At 46.6% G+C, this 18,567-nt stretch overlaps 1 protein-coding gene and 1 pseudogene across 1 annotated transcript; both read left to right on the top strand.

Annotated features, from left to right (window-relative positions):
- Positions 1 to 420: 420 nt before the first annotated feature.
- On the top strand, positions 421 to 2,702 carry LOC147098370 (histone H2A type 2-C-like). The gene has a single exon (XM_085970020.1). It carries the CDS (start codon positions 2,060 to 2,062, stop codon positions 2,612 to 2,614), a length of 555 nt encoding a protein of 184 aa, XP_085826146.1. The 5' UTR covers positions 421 to 2,059; the 3' UTR covers positions 2,615 to 2,702.
- A 14,716-nt stretch (positions 2,703 to 17,418) lies between these two features.
- LOC147098369 (histone H2B-like) lies at positions 17,419 to 18,061 on the top strand (annotated as a pseudogene).
- Positions 18,062 to 18,567: the final 506 nt, after the last annotated feature.

Here is an 18,567-nt window from a genome sequence, read left to right as displayed (position 1 = left end):
CGGTAGTGGGGAAATGCTAGAATCCATTATAAAAGATGTAATAGCAGAGCACATGGAAAACAGTGACAGGATCGGACAAAGTCAACATGGATTTACAAAAGGTAAATCATGCTTGACTAATCTACTGGAATTTCTTGAGGATGTAACTGCTAGAATAGATAAATGAGAACCAGTGGATGTGGTGTATTTGGACTTTCAGAAGGCTTTCGATAAGTTCCCGCATAAGAGATTAGCGTGCATAGTTAAAGCACATGGGATTGGGGGTAAGGTACTGTCTTGGATAGAGAACTGGTGGGCAGACAGGAAGCAAAGTGTTGGAATAAACGGGTCCTTTTCCGAGTGGCAGGCAGTGACTAGTGGGGTACTGCAGGGATCGGTGCTAGGACCCCAGCTATTCACAATATATATAAATGATCTAGACGAGGGAACTAGATGTAATATCTCCAAGTTTGCAGATGACACAAAGGTGTGAGGAGGATGCAGTGAAACTCCAGTATGATTTGGACAGGTTGGGTGATTGGGCAGATGCATGGCAAATGCAGTATAATGTGGATAAATGCGAGGTTATCCATTTTGGTATCAAAAACAGGAAGGCAGATTATTATCTGAATGGCAATAGATTGGGAGAAGGGGAAGTGCAACGAGACCTGGGGGTCATTGTGCACCAGTCGCTGAAGGTAAGCATTCAGGTGCAGCAGGTGTTTAAGAAGACAAATGGTATGCTGGCTTTCATAGCGAGAGGATTCGAGTACATGAGCAAGGATGTCTTGCTGCAGTTGTACAGGGCCTTGGTGAGACCAAACCTTGAGTATTGTGTGCAGTTTTGGTCGCCTTATCTGAGGATGTTCTTGCCATGGAGAGAGTGCAGTGGAGATTCACCAGATTGATACCTGGGATGGCAGGAATGACTTATAAAGAGAGATTGGGTCGAGTAGGTTTATACTCGCTAGAATTTAAAAGAATGAGAGGGATTCTCATTGGAACTTATAAAATTCTAACAGGACTAGACAGACTAGATGCAGGAAGGATGTTCCCGATGGTGGGGGAGTCCAGAACCAGGGGTCACAATCTAAGGATAAGGGGTAAGCCATTTAGGACTGAGATGAGGAGGAATTTCTTCTCCCAGAGAGTGGTGAACCTGTGGAATTCTCTACCACAGAAGGCAGTTGAGGCCAATTCATTAAATATAATCAAGAAGGAGTTAGATATATTTCTTAAGGTTAAAGGGATCAAGGGGTATGGGGAGAAAGCAGGGACAGGGTACTGAATTTGGATGATCAGCCATGATCTCATTAAATGGCGGAACAGGCTCGAGGGGCCGAATGGCCTACCCCTGCTCCTATCTTCTATGTTTCTATGTTTCCCTTTGTTCTCAGACCCGTTCATTTACAGCGCTTGCCGACGAATTAAGAGCTTGTTCTACGGGTAAGACTCAGATTCCAGTCACATCATTCTCTCTCAAGCATTTTCAAATTTTAAAAATAACTGTTGGGGGTTTATTAACCCGAGACTTCTTGCAGTGTAACAGCCCAGAATGGGAGTTCTAACAGAGATCGGAACGGGGGCAGTTTGAACACTGTCCCTCTTCTCTTTTCACAGGGCTCCCGCTTCTGTTTTCACTCCCGCCTGTGCAAAGGATCCATCGATAATTATTGAAACATCACTTTTACAAAGATTGAGCTGGAATGTGTCCGCTTACAGAATCAATGGGGGTTGATTCCCGCCCGTTACATTCTGAAATTAAACAGGCTGATTATCACAGCCCGGACTGTGCAAGGGAAATATGGAATAAGACAAACGGGAATAAAACGTGCTTGGAAATCTTTGGCTAATGGTGAATTTATTAATATAATCCTCAGTTTAAAAATTATTGGCAGGGATTTTGAGATTTAAAAAATCGTTGGAGGTCTGACTGCTGAGGCAGTTATTTCCACCCTCTTTGCATTGGTGGGAAAACCAGACTGTGATTGGTCACCGGAAAACACCAATGAAATTCTCCACAGGCCGACCAATCACAAGTTAGGTCCCTGCATTCCTCCCGGAGGTATAAGGGCGGCAGATGTGGGAGGAGATTTTCATTCTTTCTCTGACCGTATTGATTGTGGAAATGTCTGGAAGAGGAAAAACCAGCGGTAAAGCTCGGGCCAAAGCCAAGTCTCGCTCATCCCGGGCCGGACTGCAGTTTCCTGTGGGCCGTGTTCACAGGCACCTGCGAAAGGGCAACTACGCTCAGCGTGTGGGTGCCGGAGCCCCGGTCTACATGGCTGCTGTGCTCGAGTATCTGACCGCTGAAATTCTGGAGCTGGCCGGCAACGCGGCCCGGGACAACAACAAGACCCGCATCATCCCCAGACACCTGCAGCTGGCCATCCGCAATGACGAGGAGCTCAACAAGTTGCTGGGAAAGGTGACCATCGCTCAGGGCGGGGTGCTGCCTAATATCCAGGCGGTGCTGCTGCCCAAGAAAACCAGCACCGCCGCTCCAAGAGCAAGTAAAGCGCACAAGATTCAATCTAATAACCCAAAGGCTCTTTTCAGAGCCACCCACATTACCTTTGAAAGGGTTGGTTACTGTTCTGTTCCATGGGCCACAATTATACCAGATCTGAATTAACATGTTAAATATTAAAATCTACTTTGAAATTCATTTGCCACAGTTTTGCCCATTAAATTACTATCCACCACTCACCTGACAATCAAACGCTGCCACATAGTAACAGAGTGACAGATACAATTGCTATCCTGTATGAACGAATACTCCCTCACTCACATGCAGTACCAGTGAGTGGTAGTGCTTTTCCTATACTCACCTATCAATCCCACACTGACACAGTACCAGAGAGTGACAGATACAGTATCCCATATTCAGCAGTGAATCCCACATTGGCACATAGTACCAGAATGACAGAGGAAGTGTCTATCCCACACTCAATGATCAACCACACTGTTCACACTAGAATCGGGTGAGCGCGTCCATCTGCATTTAATGGTTCGATAGCAAAATACTGCGGATGGCAGCTGTCTCCCATTCTGCCAGCGCATTTCACACCTAATCTAGAGCTGTCTTTTGTCTCCACTAGTCCTATCACCATCTCGTCTCGTTTTGAATACATCGTAACGTCTCTTCTCTTGTTGTCTCCCAGCCCGGCATCTTAATCTATTTTATTCCCTGTACCTCTTTAGTCTTGATAAAGGGTTTTGACCTGAAACGTTGACTCTAATTTCTCTCCACGGATGTTGCCTGGCCTGCTGAGTTTTTCCAGCATTTAATGGTTGTTTGGAGTTTTCAGCTGGACCAATAAACTACTTGGCAATGGTTTTAAGCGGAACATAAACAGGGTACTGAAGTATCTGCCGAAATCAAAATGGTTTCTGCTGAATCATTGTCTCTTGTTGCAGCACTCGCTGTCGGCCAGGAGATGGCACCAACCTCTAATAGTTTGGAGAGTGCGGATTGTGTCCACACATCCAGACCGCCGTGAGTCTGGTGCTGTCCGGGGAACTGGCCAAGCTCGGAGTGGCCAAGAACGCCAGCTCCAAGGAAAACTCCACAATTTACTGACAAAAAAATCACAACGGCTCGTTTAAGAGCCACCCACATCCTCTCTGAAGGAGCCGCCTGTTTAATGCACTGATTTCGTCAGTTTATTCATTCCGGCCAACGTCCTATCAATCTGGTGATGACATTATCAGACAAATAGGGAAACTGCCGCATTTTAAAATCTGTCTCTGTCGAATTTATTAATTATAAAAAAAGTATTTATTTTTTTAAATTTAGCGGATTGTTTCAAGATTAATTTATAAATTCTTCAATTGAGGCCAATCGTTATTTTTGTTAAGGTAATGAGATGTCAATCAAGCGACCAATCCGAAGTAGCCTCAGGTTACAGCGGGCTCCGAGAGTTAGAACTGGAGACATTACAGTCCATCCAATGACTTTTCTTAAATCCTTGAATTCCACAATCCCCGACAGTATCTATGCCGGAAGCAAACTTCAGAAGGAGAATAATCTCACAAGTTGGCCTCTTGTCATAGAAGCTCGGTTTAACCTATTGTGAGGTGGAAAGCTCCGGTTCCCCGTCACACCATCTGTCTGATATATAAAAGCTGAATGGAAACAGAACACTGAGCGTATTGCAGGCAGCAGGAGAAAGATCACATTTCAAAAATCGGTTATTTACTTTCGATGCTTTGAGTTCTCCAGAACAGTGCTGCTGGTGATCGAGAGATACATTGCAGCTCTCTCAGATACATCAGGATCCGGGCACTGAGATATTGTGTTAACTGCACAGGCCCTCAACTCGGTTTCAATAGATTGAAAACAATTCTTTGTACAGCCCAGGTACCTCTGGTTATGTTCCAGAAAGCCATTCTGAATTTTATAGGTAGCCCCATTGGAATGGGAAATGAAACCCTGGACTGTGCAATGGGGTGGTCCAATTCCTGGTCCAGTGCTGGGTTTGGGTTGTGTCTGGATGCTGATAACTTACTGTAGAACCGTCCTACACACCTGGTGTGGAGAATCTGAGTGCCGCTGTGCTGCAGTGAGGTCAGACAATGGCACTGTTTGTATCGCGGTTTCCCCTCGCCAGATAATTTACCTGATTGCAAACAAACACATTAATTATAACTCTATTTTTATATTCTCCTGGAACCTGTCGTTATCTTATAACTAATATTAATCTCGTATTATTATTCTCATAGCAAAATACTTCAATGCGCCCGCATGAATAGGATCTTTCCTCCACCCGGAATGCAAGGAACAGTGCAGGCAGCTCCTTCTCACACAGAGTAAGTACATTATCACTCACAGAGCGCAGAAACACAGAACTGGCCTCAGTCCTATTATCACAGGCAGCAGGAACTGTTACCGCCGAATTGGAGCCTGAACGGACCCAGTGATATACAGGGTCGACCTATACCCAACTTCGACTTATAGAGCAATAAACTCAGACTACTGCGGACCTTGCTGGAATGTGCGAGTACACTTTTATTTACAGAGCACTCTGGGAGAAGTGCTATACACCCCCTTGGTGCAATCGCCAGCTTCTCCGCTTTACAATAGCAGCCGCGCTCCTTTTATACAATTTAAAAACAGGAAAGATACCATATTACATTAATTCCTTGGCCAGTCTGGTACTTTAGCATCCTTTAACTTTGGCCAATCCGATACCTTAGCAACCCTTAATCACACTCTGTCAAAAACAAGTTGATTATATTATTATACCGTTAGCAAACAACTTAATTATATTACTGTTCTGCACAAGTGACATCACACGTTTGGTGTAAGCAGATCAAGTCAGCTGTCTGTTATGCCAGTGTCTGCAAAATGTCAATGAATGTCAAGTATTTCAGCAGGCACTACGGTGCCATTTTAAAATTTCCTCCAACAGGAACAGTCCCACTTTGATCCGAATTTCCAGAGTTACATTATGAATCTCACAGTCGTTATCTGAGGAATGTTGTCCTTATCTGAGGAAGGATGGCCTTATCTGAGGAAGGATGTTCTTGCCATGGAGGGAGTGCAGTGAAGATTCACCAGACTGATACCTGGGATGGCAGGAATGACGTATGAGGAGAGATTGGGTCGATTAGGCTTATATTCTGTAGAATTTAGATGAATGAGAGGGGATCTCATTGAAACTTATAAAATTCTAACAGGACTAGACAGAATAGATGCAGGAAGGATGTTCACGATGGCAGGGGAGTCCAGACCCAGCGGTCACAGTCTAACGATAAGGGGTAAGCCATTTAGGACTGAGATGAGGAGGAATTTCTTCACCCAGAGAGTGGTGAACCTGTGGAATTCACTACCACAGAAGACAGGTGAGGCCAATTCATTAAATATATCCAAGAAGGAGTTAGATATATTTCTTAAGGCTAAGGGGATCAAGGGATATGGGGAGAAAGCAGGGACAGGGTACTGAATTTGGATGATCAGCCATGATCGCATTGAATGGCGGAGCAGGCTCGAGGGGCTGAATGGCCTAATCCTGCTCCTATCTTCTATGTTTCTATGTCACTTGCAGCAGCAGAATAAGATGTTATTTCAAAGCCCAAACACATTGCAATGATTGGCAGATCCATTTTCACTCCCTTACTCACACACACGAACAGATAGACACTGATATGGAGTCAATGCTCGCTGCTGGCAGTACACGGACTATCAAACCCAACAACTGCCATACAAGACCAGAGAATCAGAGATAATGGACTGAACCAAATCCTGAGACAGTCACTTATGATCACAAACTAGCATTAGCTTACACAGGTGGAGATGGAATGCAATCCAATATTCACACAGAGCAAGAATAGTACAGTACAATAGACTGTCAATTATATAATAATTCTCAAACTCACAAATATTACCAGTCTAACAGATACAGAATCAATCCCACACTCTCAAACAGTAGCAAAAACTGACAGCAACAGAATAAAACCCACATTCACAAAGCAGAGACTGACAGGTACATAGTAAATTACAGAATCAGACCAGAAACAGACAGACAAAACATTACACCTATATACTGGAAAATGAGTTAGAGGATAATCCACACACACATCCCAGAGACGGATATTGCTAGGCGAAATCCCACATTCATATACCAGGTTGACAGCTATAGACAAAATCAATACACATTTAAAAGAGACTGACAGATACAGAGTGAAACTCACACTCGCATCCCAGAGAGTGACAGGTACAGGGGGAAACTTGCACTCACATCCCAGAGACTGTTACCCACAACCACAAGCAAAGACTAGCAGAAACTCCACACTTCCATAACAGAAACAGGCAGTAACTGATTAAAACCCTTACTCATATAACAAAAACTGACAGGTACAGCATAAAACCCCACTCAGGTACTAGAAACTGACATTTACAGAGATAATACCACAATCACATACAAGAGACAGAAAGTAACAGAGTGATATCCACACCCGCACAACAGAAGGTGACAGATGCAGAATAACATCCCGGAGATTGACAGGTACAGAGTAAAGCCCACACTCACACTCCAGACTCTGAATGATAAAGAGGAAAATAAAACTTAGGCACCGGAGTTTAACAGATACAGATTAATGCCACTACTCACAAACAAGTGACTTACAGATACAGAGTGAAACTCACACTCACATACCAGAGACTGTCAGGAACAGAGTGAAACTCACACTCACATACCAGAGACTGTCAGATACAGAGTGAAACTCACACTCACATACCAGAGACTGTCAGATACAGAGTGAAACTCACACTCACATACCAGAGACTGTCAGATACAGAGTGAAACTCACACTCACATACCAGAGACTGTCAGATACAGAGTGAAACTCACACTCACATACCAGAGACTGTCAGCTATAAGAAGATAAGAAATAGTAGCAGGAATAGATTATAAAGCCCCTCAAGCCTGCTCTGACATTCAATAAGATCATTGCTGAACTTCGACCACAACTCCAATATCCCACCCTATCCCTATATCCCTTGATTCCCTTAGTGCCCAAAAATCTATGATCTCAGTCTTGAATACACTCATCGACTGAGCATCCACAGCCCCATGCAGTAGAGAATTCCAAAGATTCACGATACTCTGAGTGGATACATTTATCATCCACCAGTCCTAATTTTCCGACACCTTATTGTGAGACTATGAACCCTAGTTCAAGACTCTCCTACCAGGGGAAACAGCCTCGCAGCATCTACCCCTGTCAAGCCCGCTAAGAATTTGAAATTTTTCGATGAAATCACCTCTCATTCTTCTAAACTCCAGAGAATATCAGCCCATTATACTCAATCTCTCCTCATAGGACAGCCCTCTCATCCCAGGAATCAATCTCTTGAACATTTGATGCACCCCCTCTGAAGCATATATATCCTGACTCAGATAAGGAGTCCAAAATGTGCAAAGTACTCCAGTATAATGATATAACCAAAGGCCTATATAATTGCAGCAACACATACTTACACTTTACTGCAACCCCTTTGCAATAAATGCTAACATACGTTACCTTCAAATTGATAATTTTACCTGCATGACCACATTCTGCGATTGGTGTAAAAGGACACTCAAATCCCTTTGAATATTGAGAGAGGTAAACCCACACTCACATCCCAGAGACATTGAGGTAAAGAATAAAACACACACACATGTGGCAGAAACTGAACATTACAGTCAAAAACCCACACTCACATCCCAGAGATATAAGAATTAGAAGCAACAGTAGTTCATACAGCTCCTCGAGCCTCACAGATACAGAATAAAGCCACTCTCACACACCAGAGACTGTCAGGCACAGAATGAACACCCACTTTTCCATGCCAGAAACTGACAGGTAAAGATTAAAACCTGGCACTCTGAAAGCAGAAAGTGACAGGTAGATTAAAACTCACACACACACACCAAAGACTAACATATACAGAGTAAAAACTGCACACACATCCCAGATTATGGCATATACAGAGTAAAACCCCCACACACATCCCAGAGTATAACATTTACAGAGTAAAACCCACACTCACATCCCAGAGACAGACAGATACAGAATAAAGTGCTCACTCATACACCAAAGACTGAGATACAAAGTAAGTCCCACATTCACATACCAGAGACTAACAGATACAGAGTAAAACTCACACTCACATCCCAGAAACTAACAGGTACTGATTGAAATCCACACATACAACAAAAACTAAAAAGTACATAAGACAACCCACTGGCACATACAAGAAGCCATAATGTACAGAATAAATCTGATCCTCACGAACCAGACACTGACAGGTACAAAGAAAATCACACACAGATACCAGAAACTGACAGAGACAGAATAATCTCACACTCACTCACCTGTGACTGACTGATACAGAAGAAACCCACACTCACATACCAGAATCTGACAGGTACATAAAAAACACACATTTGCATAAAAGAAAAAGAAGATAGTGAAAAAGACACTCACATAGCAGAGACTGACAGATAAAGACAAAAACCCACACTCTCAATCCAGAAACTTTCAGATTCAGAGTGAATATACTTGGCCTGCTACCTTCAGGGATCTGTAGACATGCATTCCAAGGTCCCTTTGTTTCTCTACACTGCTCAGTGTCCTACCATTTAATGTGTATTCCCTTTCCTTTTTACCCCTCCCCAAATGCATTACCTCACACTTCTCCGGATTGAATTGCATTTGCCACTGTTCTGCCCACCTGACCAATTTATTGGTGCCTTCCTGCAGTCCACAGCTTCCTTCTTCAGTATCAACCACACAGCCGACTTTAGTATCAACTGCAAACTTCGTAATCATACCCCCAAGACAAGATCGTTGATATATACCACAAAAAGCAAGGGACCTAGTGCTGAGCCCAGCAGTATGACTCCCACACTCACACACAGTACCAGAGACTGACAGATACTGAATTAATCTAACTCTCACATACAGAATCATAGACTGACAAAGAGAAAATGAATCACACACTAACTCAGAGAATCAGAGACAGACAGGCACATAATTAATCCCACACTCATATACAGTACCAGAAAATGATAGGGACAAAATGAATCTCAATCTGATACAGAGTATTAAAGACTGACTGATACAGAATGAATCTCACTCTCAATCTAATACCAGAGAATGACAGACACAGAATGTATCTCACTGTGATATCGAGTATTTGACACTGACTAATTCAGAATCAATCCACACTGATACAGATTATCAGAGACTGACAGGTGCAGATAAATCTCACGCTCACATACTGTATCAGAGATGGTCAGATACACATAATTAATCTCACACTCACTTACATTACTAGATAGTGAGAGACAGAATTAAACTGACATTCACATGCAGTATCAGAGATGACAGATACACAGAATGAATCTCACACTCTGAAACAGTACCAAATAGTGACAGAGACAACATTAATCGAACTCACACATACAGTATCAGAGACTGAAAGGTACAGAATAAATCCTAAACTCACATGCCATAGCAGGAACTAACAGATATAGAATAAATCTCAGTCTCACATACATTATTAGAGATTGTCAGAGAAAGAAAATTAATCTCACACTGACACAACATATCAGACGGTGACAGACACAGGATTAATACACACTCGTACACAGTACCAGCAAATGAAAGAGACAAAGTTAAGCCCAAATTAAATAATGATTGGTGCAGAATGAATCTCACTCTCACATACAGTACCAGAGATTGACAGATATATAACTACACTAACATTGACATATAGAACAGAGACTGACAGACAGAGATGGAGTCTCACAGTAACACAGAGCATCAGAGGGCCTGGCAGATACAGAATGAGTACACAATCACAGGCAGTACAATTAATTTGCAGAGAGGTTCATTCCCACACTCACATACAGTACCAGATACTAGCAGAGATGGAAATAATCTCAAACTAACATCAAGTACCAGAGACTGATAGATGCAGTACGAATCCTACTTTCATAAACCGAGTGAGTAGCATATTCATGCAGAAACCTTTGCTGAAATACAGTACGAGAGACAGACTGATTCAGAGCTAATTCAACACTAATGTACAGTACCAGAGACTGACAGATACAGAATAACTCCGACACTCACAATCAGTACCAGAGACTGACAGATGCAGAATGAATTTCATACTCGCACACCGCCCCAGTGATATATAATTACTCTAACACGCACATACAGAACAGAGACTCATAGACAGAGAATGAATCTTATAGTAACAGAGAATCAGAGGGCTTGGTGATGCGCTATCAATTACTCATAAAAGACTGAGAGTTAAGAGAGTAACTAAAGGCTTTTATTAGCAAAGAACAGAGCATGCCTCTCGTGGTTGACTGGGTTCCAAGAAGGCAGGGGGCTGCAGGTCAATCACCTTTATACCTGGGCCTGTGTGGGTGGAGCCAGCCGAGACATGTTGAGGCATACATAGGCACAACAGTGTGTATCAACAACAACAACAGTGGTTTACCACATTCACCCCTTGTTTAAAATTGAGTCCGGCGGGGTGAAGTGTACTAAAGGTTCGTGTAAGTAAGTCTATCAGGTGGCCTTGTATGCCGCCCTGATCGTCGTGGTGGCGGCAGTGATGGTGCAGCATCCAACGTTGAGTCTGGCGTCTCATTGAGTGGTTGGGTGATCAATGATGGGTCCTGGGGCTGCGGCATGCCGTCTAGCGCGGTTGGGTTGTGGGTAGTGGTGGATGGCAATGGTAGTGTTTCAGGGGCACCCAAAGGTGCGAGATCTCGTGTAGGGGCTGTGTCCTCCCGCCCATCCGGGTCCGCTACGTAAGCGTACTGGGGGTCGGCGTGGGTAGTGGTGGATGGCGAGGGGGGTGTTTCGGGAGCACCCGAAGGTGCGAGGTCTCGTATGGCGACTGTGTCCTCCCGCCCGTCCAGGTACACCACGTAAGCATACTGAGGGTTGGCATGGAGGAGGCTCACCCTCTCGACCAGGGTGTCCGTCTTATGGGACCTCACGTGCTTCCGCAGTAGGACGGGTCCTGGAGAAGTCAGCCATGTCGGTAACGAGGTCCCCGATGTGGACTTCCTGGGGAAGGAGAACATTCTCTCGTGAGGGGTAGCATTGGTGGCTGTACAGAGCAGTGACCGAATGGAATGGAGCGCCGCAGGGAGGACTTCCTGCCAGCGAGAGGTCGGGAGGCCCTTAGATTTCAAGTTTAAAAGGACTGCCTTCCAGACCGTCGCATTCTCCCTTTCCACCTGGCCATTCCCCCGGGGGTTGTAGCTGGTGGTCCTGCTTGTAGCGATACCTCTCGAGAGCAGGTACTGCTGGAGTTCGTCGCTCATAAAGGATGAGCCCCTGTCGCTATGAATATAGCTAGGGAAACCGAACAAGGCGAAGAGGTCATTCAGACATTTAATGACAATGGTACTGGTCATGTCTGAGCAAGGGGTGGCAAACGGGAAATGGGAGTACTCATCAATTATGTTGAGGAAGTACACATTGCGGTCGGAGGAGGGGAGGGGCCCTTTAAAATCGACGCTCAGCCGTTCAAAGGGGCGCGTGGCTTTGATCAGGCTTGCTCTGTCTGGCCTATAAAAATGCGGTTTGCACTCGGCACAGATTTGGCAGTTCATGGTCATGGTCCTGACCTCCTCGATGGAGTAGGGCAGGTTACGGGATTTGATGAAGTGAAAAAACCTTTTGACCCCCGGGTGGCAGAGGTCATTGTGGAGGGTCTTCAGTCTATCGACCTGCGCATTGGCGCATGTACCACGTGATAGGGCATCTGGGGGCTCATTGAGTTTCCCGGGCCGGTACAAGATATCGTAATTGTAGGTGGAGAGTTCGATTCTCCACCTCAAGATCTTGTCGTTCTTGATTTTGTCCCTCTGCTTATTATTCAACATAAAAGCTACTGAACGCTGGTCAGTGAGCAGGGTAAATCGTTTTCCGGCCAGGTAATGCCTCCAATGTCGCACAGCTTCCACAATGGCCTGGGCTTCCTTTTCGACAGAGGAGTGTTGAATCTCGGGGCCCTGGAGGGTCCTTGAGAAAAAGGCCACGGGTCTCCCCGCCTGGTTAAGGGTTGCAGCTAGGGCAAAGTCGGAAGCGTCACTCTCCACTTGGAAAGGGATGGGCTCATCCGCTGCGTGCATTGTGGCCTTCGCAATATCTCCTTTTATGAGAGTGAAGGCTGCACAGGCCTCTGCTGTCAGGGGGAAGGAGGTGGACTTGATGAGGGGTCTGGCTTTGTCCGCATAGTTCGGCACCCACTGAGCACAGTACGAGAAAAACCCTAGGCATCTCTTGAGTGCTTTTTGGCAGTGGGGGAGGGGGAGCTCCATAAGGGGGCGCATCCTGTCGGGGTCGGGGCCGATGACTCCGTTCTCCACTACACAGCCAAGAATGGCAAGGCGCTTGGTACGAAACATACATTTGTCCTTGTTGTATGTTAGGTTCAGCCGCTGGGCTGTACGGAGGAATTTCTCTAGATTAACATCATGGTCCTGCTGGTCGTGGCCGCAGATGGTGACGTTGCCTAGATAGGGGAAAGTGGCCTGGAGCGCGTTCTGGTCGACCATCCGGTCCATCTCCCGTTGGAAGACTGAAACCCCGTTGGTGACGCCAAAGGGAACTCTGAGGAAGTGGTAGAGACGACCGTCAGCTTCAAAAGCTGTGTACTGGCAGTCCTCAGCCCTGATGGGGAGCTGGTAGTATGCCGACTTCAGATCAATCGTCGAGAACACCCGGTATTGTGCTATCTGATTGACCATGTCAGATATGCGGGGGAGTGGGTATGCATCTAGCTGGGTGTAGCGATTGATCGTCTGGCTGTAGTCAATAACTAGGCGCTGTTTTTCGCCAGTCTTCACTACCACCACTTGTGCTCGCCATGGGCTGGTGCTACTTTCAATCATCCCTTCCTTCAGGAGTCTTGCTACCTCGGATTTAATGAAGCTCCTATCCCCGGCACTGTAACGCCTGCTTTTGGTAGCGATGGGCTTACAGTCGCGGGTGAGGTTAGCGAACAAGGAGGGGGGGGACTTTAAGGGTGGAGAGGCTGCAAATGGTGCGCGGCGGGCGATTTAAAAGCTGCTGGCTGCAGACTGTGAGTTGGGGGAGGGGTCCGTCGTACGCTAATGTGACACTCTTAAGGTTGCACTGAAAATCCAACCCCAGTAGAACGGCAGCGCAAAGATGGGGCAGGACCAGGAGTTTAAAATTTTTGTTTTCTGTGCCCCTTACTGAAAGGGTCACTACACAGTAGCCACCGACGTCCGCTGACTGGGCTTTGGAAGCCAAAGAGATCCGATGTCGCGTCGGCAGGACCGGGAGAGAGTAACTCCGCACCGTGTCGGGGTGGATAAAGCTTTCCGTGCTCCCGCTGTCAAAAAGGCAGGTAGTGGCGCGGCCGTTTACCTTAATGTCCATCATGGACCTGGAGAGTTGATGAGGGAGAGATTGGTCCAGCGTCACGGAGGCCAGCGTATGGTCGAGCGAGTCGATGTAGTCGTCAGATGAGGCGGTGGTTGAGTCCGGGTCCCCCGTGGTTGAAGTTGGAGACGTCCGAGATGGCGGACAAAATGGCGGCGCCCATGGTCCCGATCCCCACGCGGCTGGGGGAGCCCAAGATGGCGGACAAGATGGCCGCCCCCACGGTTCGCACGCGGCGCTGCTGGCGTTAGCGGTTTTACCTTTGCAGGCGCTGACATAGTGTCCTTTCTTCCTGCAGCTGGAGCAGGTAGCGTTTCTCGCCGGGCAGCGTGCTCTGGGGTGTTTTGCCTGGCCACAAAAATAACATTTCTGTGCCTTGGACATCGCAGCAGCAGTTGAAGGTGGCGGTCCCATTCCCCCGGGGGGTCCCATGACCCAAGGTTGTGGCGTCCACGTTGCGGAGCGGTTCGGGGAGAAGGCGTCCATATTCCTGTGGGCAGCATCGAGCGAGAGCGCGAGGGACACTGCCGTTCTCAGGTCCATTTCTCCCTTTTCCAACAGTCTCTGCCGGGAGTAGTCAGACCTTAGACCCGCAACGAAAGCATCTCGGATCAGTCCCTCCGTGTGTGCTGCGGCTGATGCTTCTTTGCAGTCGCAGTCTCGGCCGAGTATCCGTAGTGCCCGTAGGAAGGCCTCCACCAATTCCCCGGGCTGCTGTCTGCGGGATCTTAAGAGGTGCCGGGCATAGACCGTATTTACCAGGCGTGCGTATTGCCCTTTTAGCAGACCGATAGCCGCCGCGTAGGTCGTCGCGTCCTGGATTATTGTATAAACTTGGTGGCTCACCTTTGAGGCCAGGATTTCCAACTTGTTTTTGTCCAGGGTCACAGTTGAGGCTTGCAGGTAGGCCTCAAAGCAACACAGCCAATGCGCGAATTTGGTAGCCGAACCCACCTCTTGGGGGTCTAGGTCCAGGCATGTTGGTCTGAGGGCTCGCAGCAGCTCCTGCTGTTCAGCGTTTGGTGCAGCAGCCTGCTGTTCAGTGTTTGGTGCAGCAGCCTGCTTTTCAGCAAATGTCGACATTTTGTTTTTGCTAATGAAATTGATGCGCTATCAATTACTCATAAAAGACTGAGAGTTAAGAGAGTAACTAAAGGCTTTTATTAGCAAAGAACAGAGCATGCCTCTCGTGGTTGACTGGGTTCCAAGAAGGCAGGGGGCTGCAGGTCAATCACCTTTATACCTGGGCCTGTGTGGGTGGAGCCAGCCGAGACATGTTGAGGCATGCATAGGTATAACAGTGTGTATCAACAACAACAACAACAACAACAACAGTGGTTTACCACATTTGGCAGATACAGAATGAGTACACAGTCACAGGCAGTATAATTGATTTACAGAGAGTTTCAGTCCCACACTCACATACAGTACCAGATACTAGCAGAGATGGAAAGAATCTCAAACTAACATCAAGTACCAGAGACTGATTGGTGCAGTACGAATTCCACTTTCATAAACCGAATGTATAGCATATTCATGCAGAATCCTTTGCTGAAATATAGTGCGAGAGGCGGACTGATTCAGAACTAATCTGACACTAACATACAGTACCAGAGACTAACAGTTACAGAATGAATCTCAGACTCACACATCCCAGTGACAGACAGATACTGAATTAATATCACACACACATACACAACCAGAGAATGAAAGATTCAGAATGAATCCCAACACTGACACACGGTACCAGAGTCTGACGGATACAGATGGAATCCCACACTGACACATGTAACAGATGTAAGAAGTCACACAACACCAGGTTATAGTCCCACAGTTTTATTTGAAATCACAAGCTTTCGGAGCGCTGCTCCTTCATCACGTGAAGTGGAGAGATGCATAAAGACACAGCTTATATAGTCAGAGAATAATGCCAGATGATTATAGGTAATCTTTCTAACTGCCATTTATCACACCTCGGCAGAGAGATAATCACAGCAAACAAAGGTGTGAATGGTGTCCAAACAGGTCAGTCAGGGCAACATTACATCAAAGAACAATGAGGTGGGATCACAAGAGGTCAAATGTTGCAGATGCTGGGGTCTGTATGAAAAACAAAAAACATAGAAAGAAACATTTTTTTTTGCTGGAAATCACAGCAGGTCCAGCCGCATCTGTGTAGAGAGAATAAGCCAATGACGACTCGAGTCTGGATGACCCTACATCAGGTGGGGTGACATGTAGTGTGACATGAACCCAAGAACCCGGTTGAGGCCATCCTCATGAGTGCGGAACTTGGCTATCAGTTTCTGCTCTACGATTTTGCGTTGTCGTGTGTCTCGAAGGCCACCTTGGAGAATGCTTACCCGAAGATCGGAGGCTGAATGTCCTTGACTGCTGAAGTGTTCCCCGACTGGGAGGGAACACTCCTGCATGGCGATTGTTGCGCGGTGTCCGTTCATCCGTTGTCGCAGTGTCTGCATGGTCTCGCCGATGTACCATGCTCCGGGGCATCCTTTCCTGCAACGTATGAGGTAGACAACGTTGGCCGAGTCACATGAGTATGTACCATGTACCTGGTGGGTGGTGTCCTCACGTGTGATGATGGTATCTGTGTTGATGATCTGGCATGTCTTGCAGAGGTTGCCGTGGCAGGGTTGTGTGGTGTCGTGGTCGCTGTTCTCCTGAAAGCTGGATAATTTGCTGCAAACGATGGTCTGTTTGAGGTTAGGCAGCTGTTTGAAGGCGAGTAGTGGAGGCGTGGGGATGGCCTTAGTGAGGTGTTCGTTGTCATCGATGACATGTTGAAGGCTGCGAAGAACATGGCGTAGTTTCTCCGCTCCGGGGAAGTACTGGACGACGAAGGGTACTCTGTTGTTTGTGTCCCGTGTTTGTCTTCTGAGGAGGTCTATACGATTTTTTGCTGTGGCCCATCAGAACTGTCGATCGACGACTCGAGCGTCATATCCCGTTCTTACGAGGGCATCTTTCAGCGTCTGTAGGTGTCCATCGCGTTCCTCCTCGTCTGAGCAGATCCTGTGTATTCGCAGGGCTTGTCCATAGGGGATGGCTTCTTTAACGTGGTTAGGGTGGAAGCTGGAGAAGTGGAGCATCCTGAGGTTGTCCGTGGGCTTGCGGTAGAGTGAAGTGCTGAGGTGTCGGTCTTTGATGGAGATTCGTGTGTCCAAGAATGAGACCGATTTTGAGCAGTAGACCATGGTGAGTTTGAATAACCAGAGACTGATACAGAACTATTCACACACACAGTACTAGGGACAGGCATTACTGAACTAAAGTGGCGCAGACCACCCCGCAAGGCTTGAATATAGAGCAGAGGTTGGACATTTAAATTGCAGACCCGTGCAGCAGAAGTGCTTGGGGCTTCTTTAATGGTCTGGGAAATGGAGAATGGGAAGATGATGATTCCTCTGCACTTGCAATGACCTTTCTGACTGCAGGGGGCGTGCTTGTGACAGAGATTCAATCTGATTGGCTGCTTTATATATCCAATCAGAGAAATGCAGAACAATGGAAAATGACATTACTCTTCAGCAGCCAATCACAACCATTTCCTTCACCCATCCCTCATTAGCATGGGGCGGTGGAGGCAGCCTATTTAAGCCGGCCCGGAGTGGGATTGCGTTATTTTGTGTCTGAAATCGAGTTTGAGAATGGTTGATGAAAAGAAAACAGTGGCCAAGAAGGGCGCCAAGAAAACCGTCACTAAACCGGCAGCGAAGGGCGGCAAGAAGCACAGAAAGTCGAGGAAGGAGAGTTACTCCATCTACATCTACAAAGTGATGAAGCAGGTTCACCCCGACGCCGGCATCTCCTACAAGGCTATGGGCATCATGAACTCGTTTGTGAATGATATTTTCGAGCGCATCGCAGGTGAGGCTTCTCGCCTGGCCCATTAGAACAAGCGGCGCACCATCAGTTCCCGGGAGAGCCAGACCGCCGTGCGCCTGCTGCTGCCCGGGAAGCTGGCCAAGCACGCCGTGTCGGAAGGGACAAAGGCGGTGACCAAATACACCAGCTCCAAGTAAAACTCCACGCTGTCCTGAAAGAACAAATCCAAAACACAGCGGCTCTTTTAAGAGCCACCCACAACCTCTCTGAAAGAGCTACACAATCGCATCTCCCTTTAGAATCAATTTACTGCAATTATTTCCTGAACAAGTATCATTGAGAACGTTTAAAGTTCCACCTGTGGATTTAGTTTTGAATTCTCAAATAAGCAGTTTTAATGTCTTGTTCGACATTAGCGTCACTGTAGAATTTCTCGCCCTCAGTAAATTGCAAACACGATCCCTGGTCGCTCTTTCCCTTTGTTCTCAGACCCGTTCATTTACAGCGCCTGCCGACGATTAACAGCTTGTTCTAGGGGTAAGACTCAGATTCCAGTCACGTCGTTCTCTTTCAAGGCGTTTTCAAGTTTTAAAAAAAATGTTGGGGGTTTATTAACCCGAGACTTCTTACAGTGTAACAGCCCAGAATGGGAGTTCTAACAGAGACCGGAATGGGGGCAGTTTGAACACTGTCCCTCTTTTCTTTTCACAGGGCTCCCGGTTCTGTTATCACTCCCGCCTGTGCAAAGGATCGATCGATAATTATTGAAACCTCACTGTTAGAAAGATTGAGCTGGAATGTGTCCGCTTA

The sequence above is a fragment of the Somniosus microcephalus genome, chromosome 29 (genome assembly GCF_052327205.1).
Source record: "Somniosus microcephalus isolate GS21.2 chromosome 29, FLI_Smic_1.0, whole genome shotgun sequence".
Lineage (NCBI taxonomy): Eukaryota > Metazoa > Chordata > Chondrichthyes > Squaliformes > Somniosidae > Somniosus > Somniosus microcephalus.
Note: the sequence above shows the minus strand (reverse complement) of the source record. Positions and strands in the feature narration are given on the sequence as shown.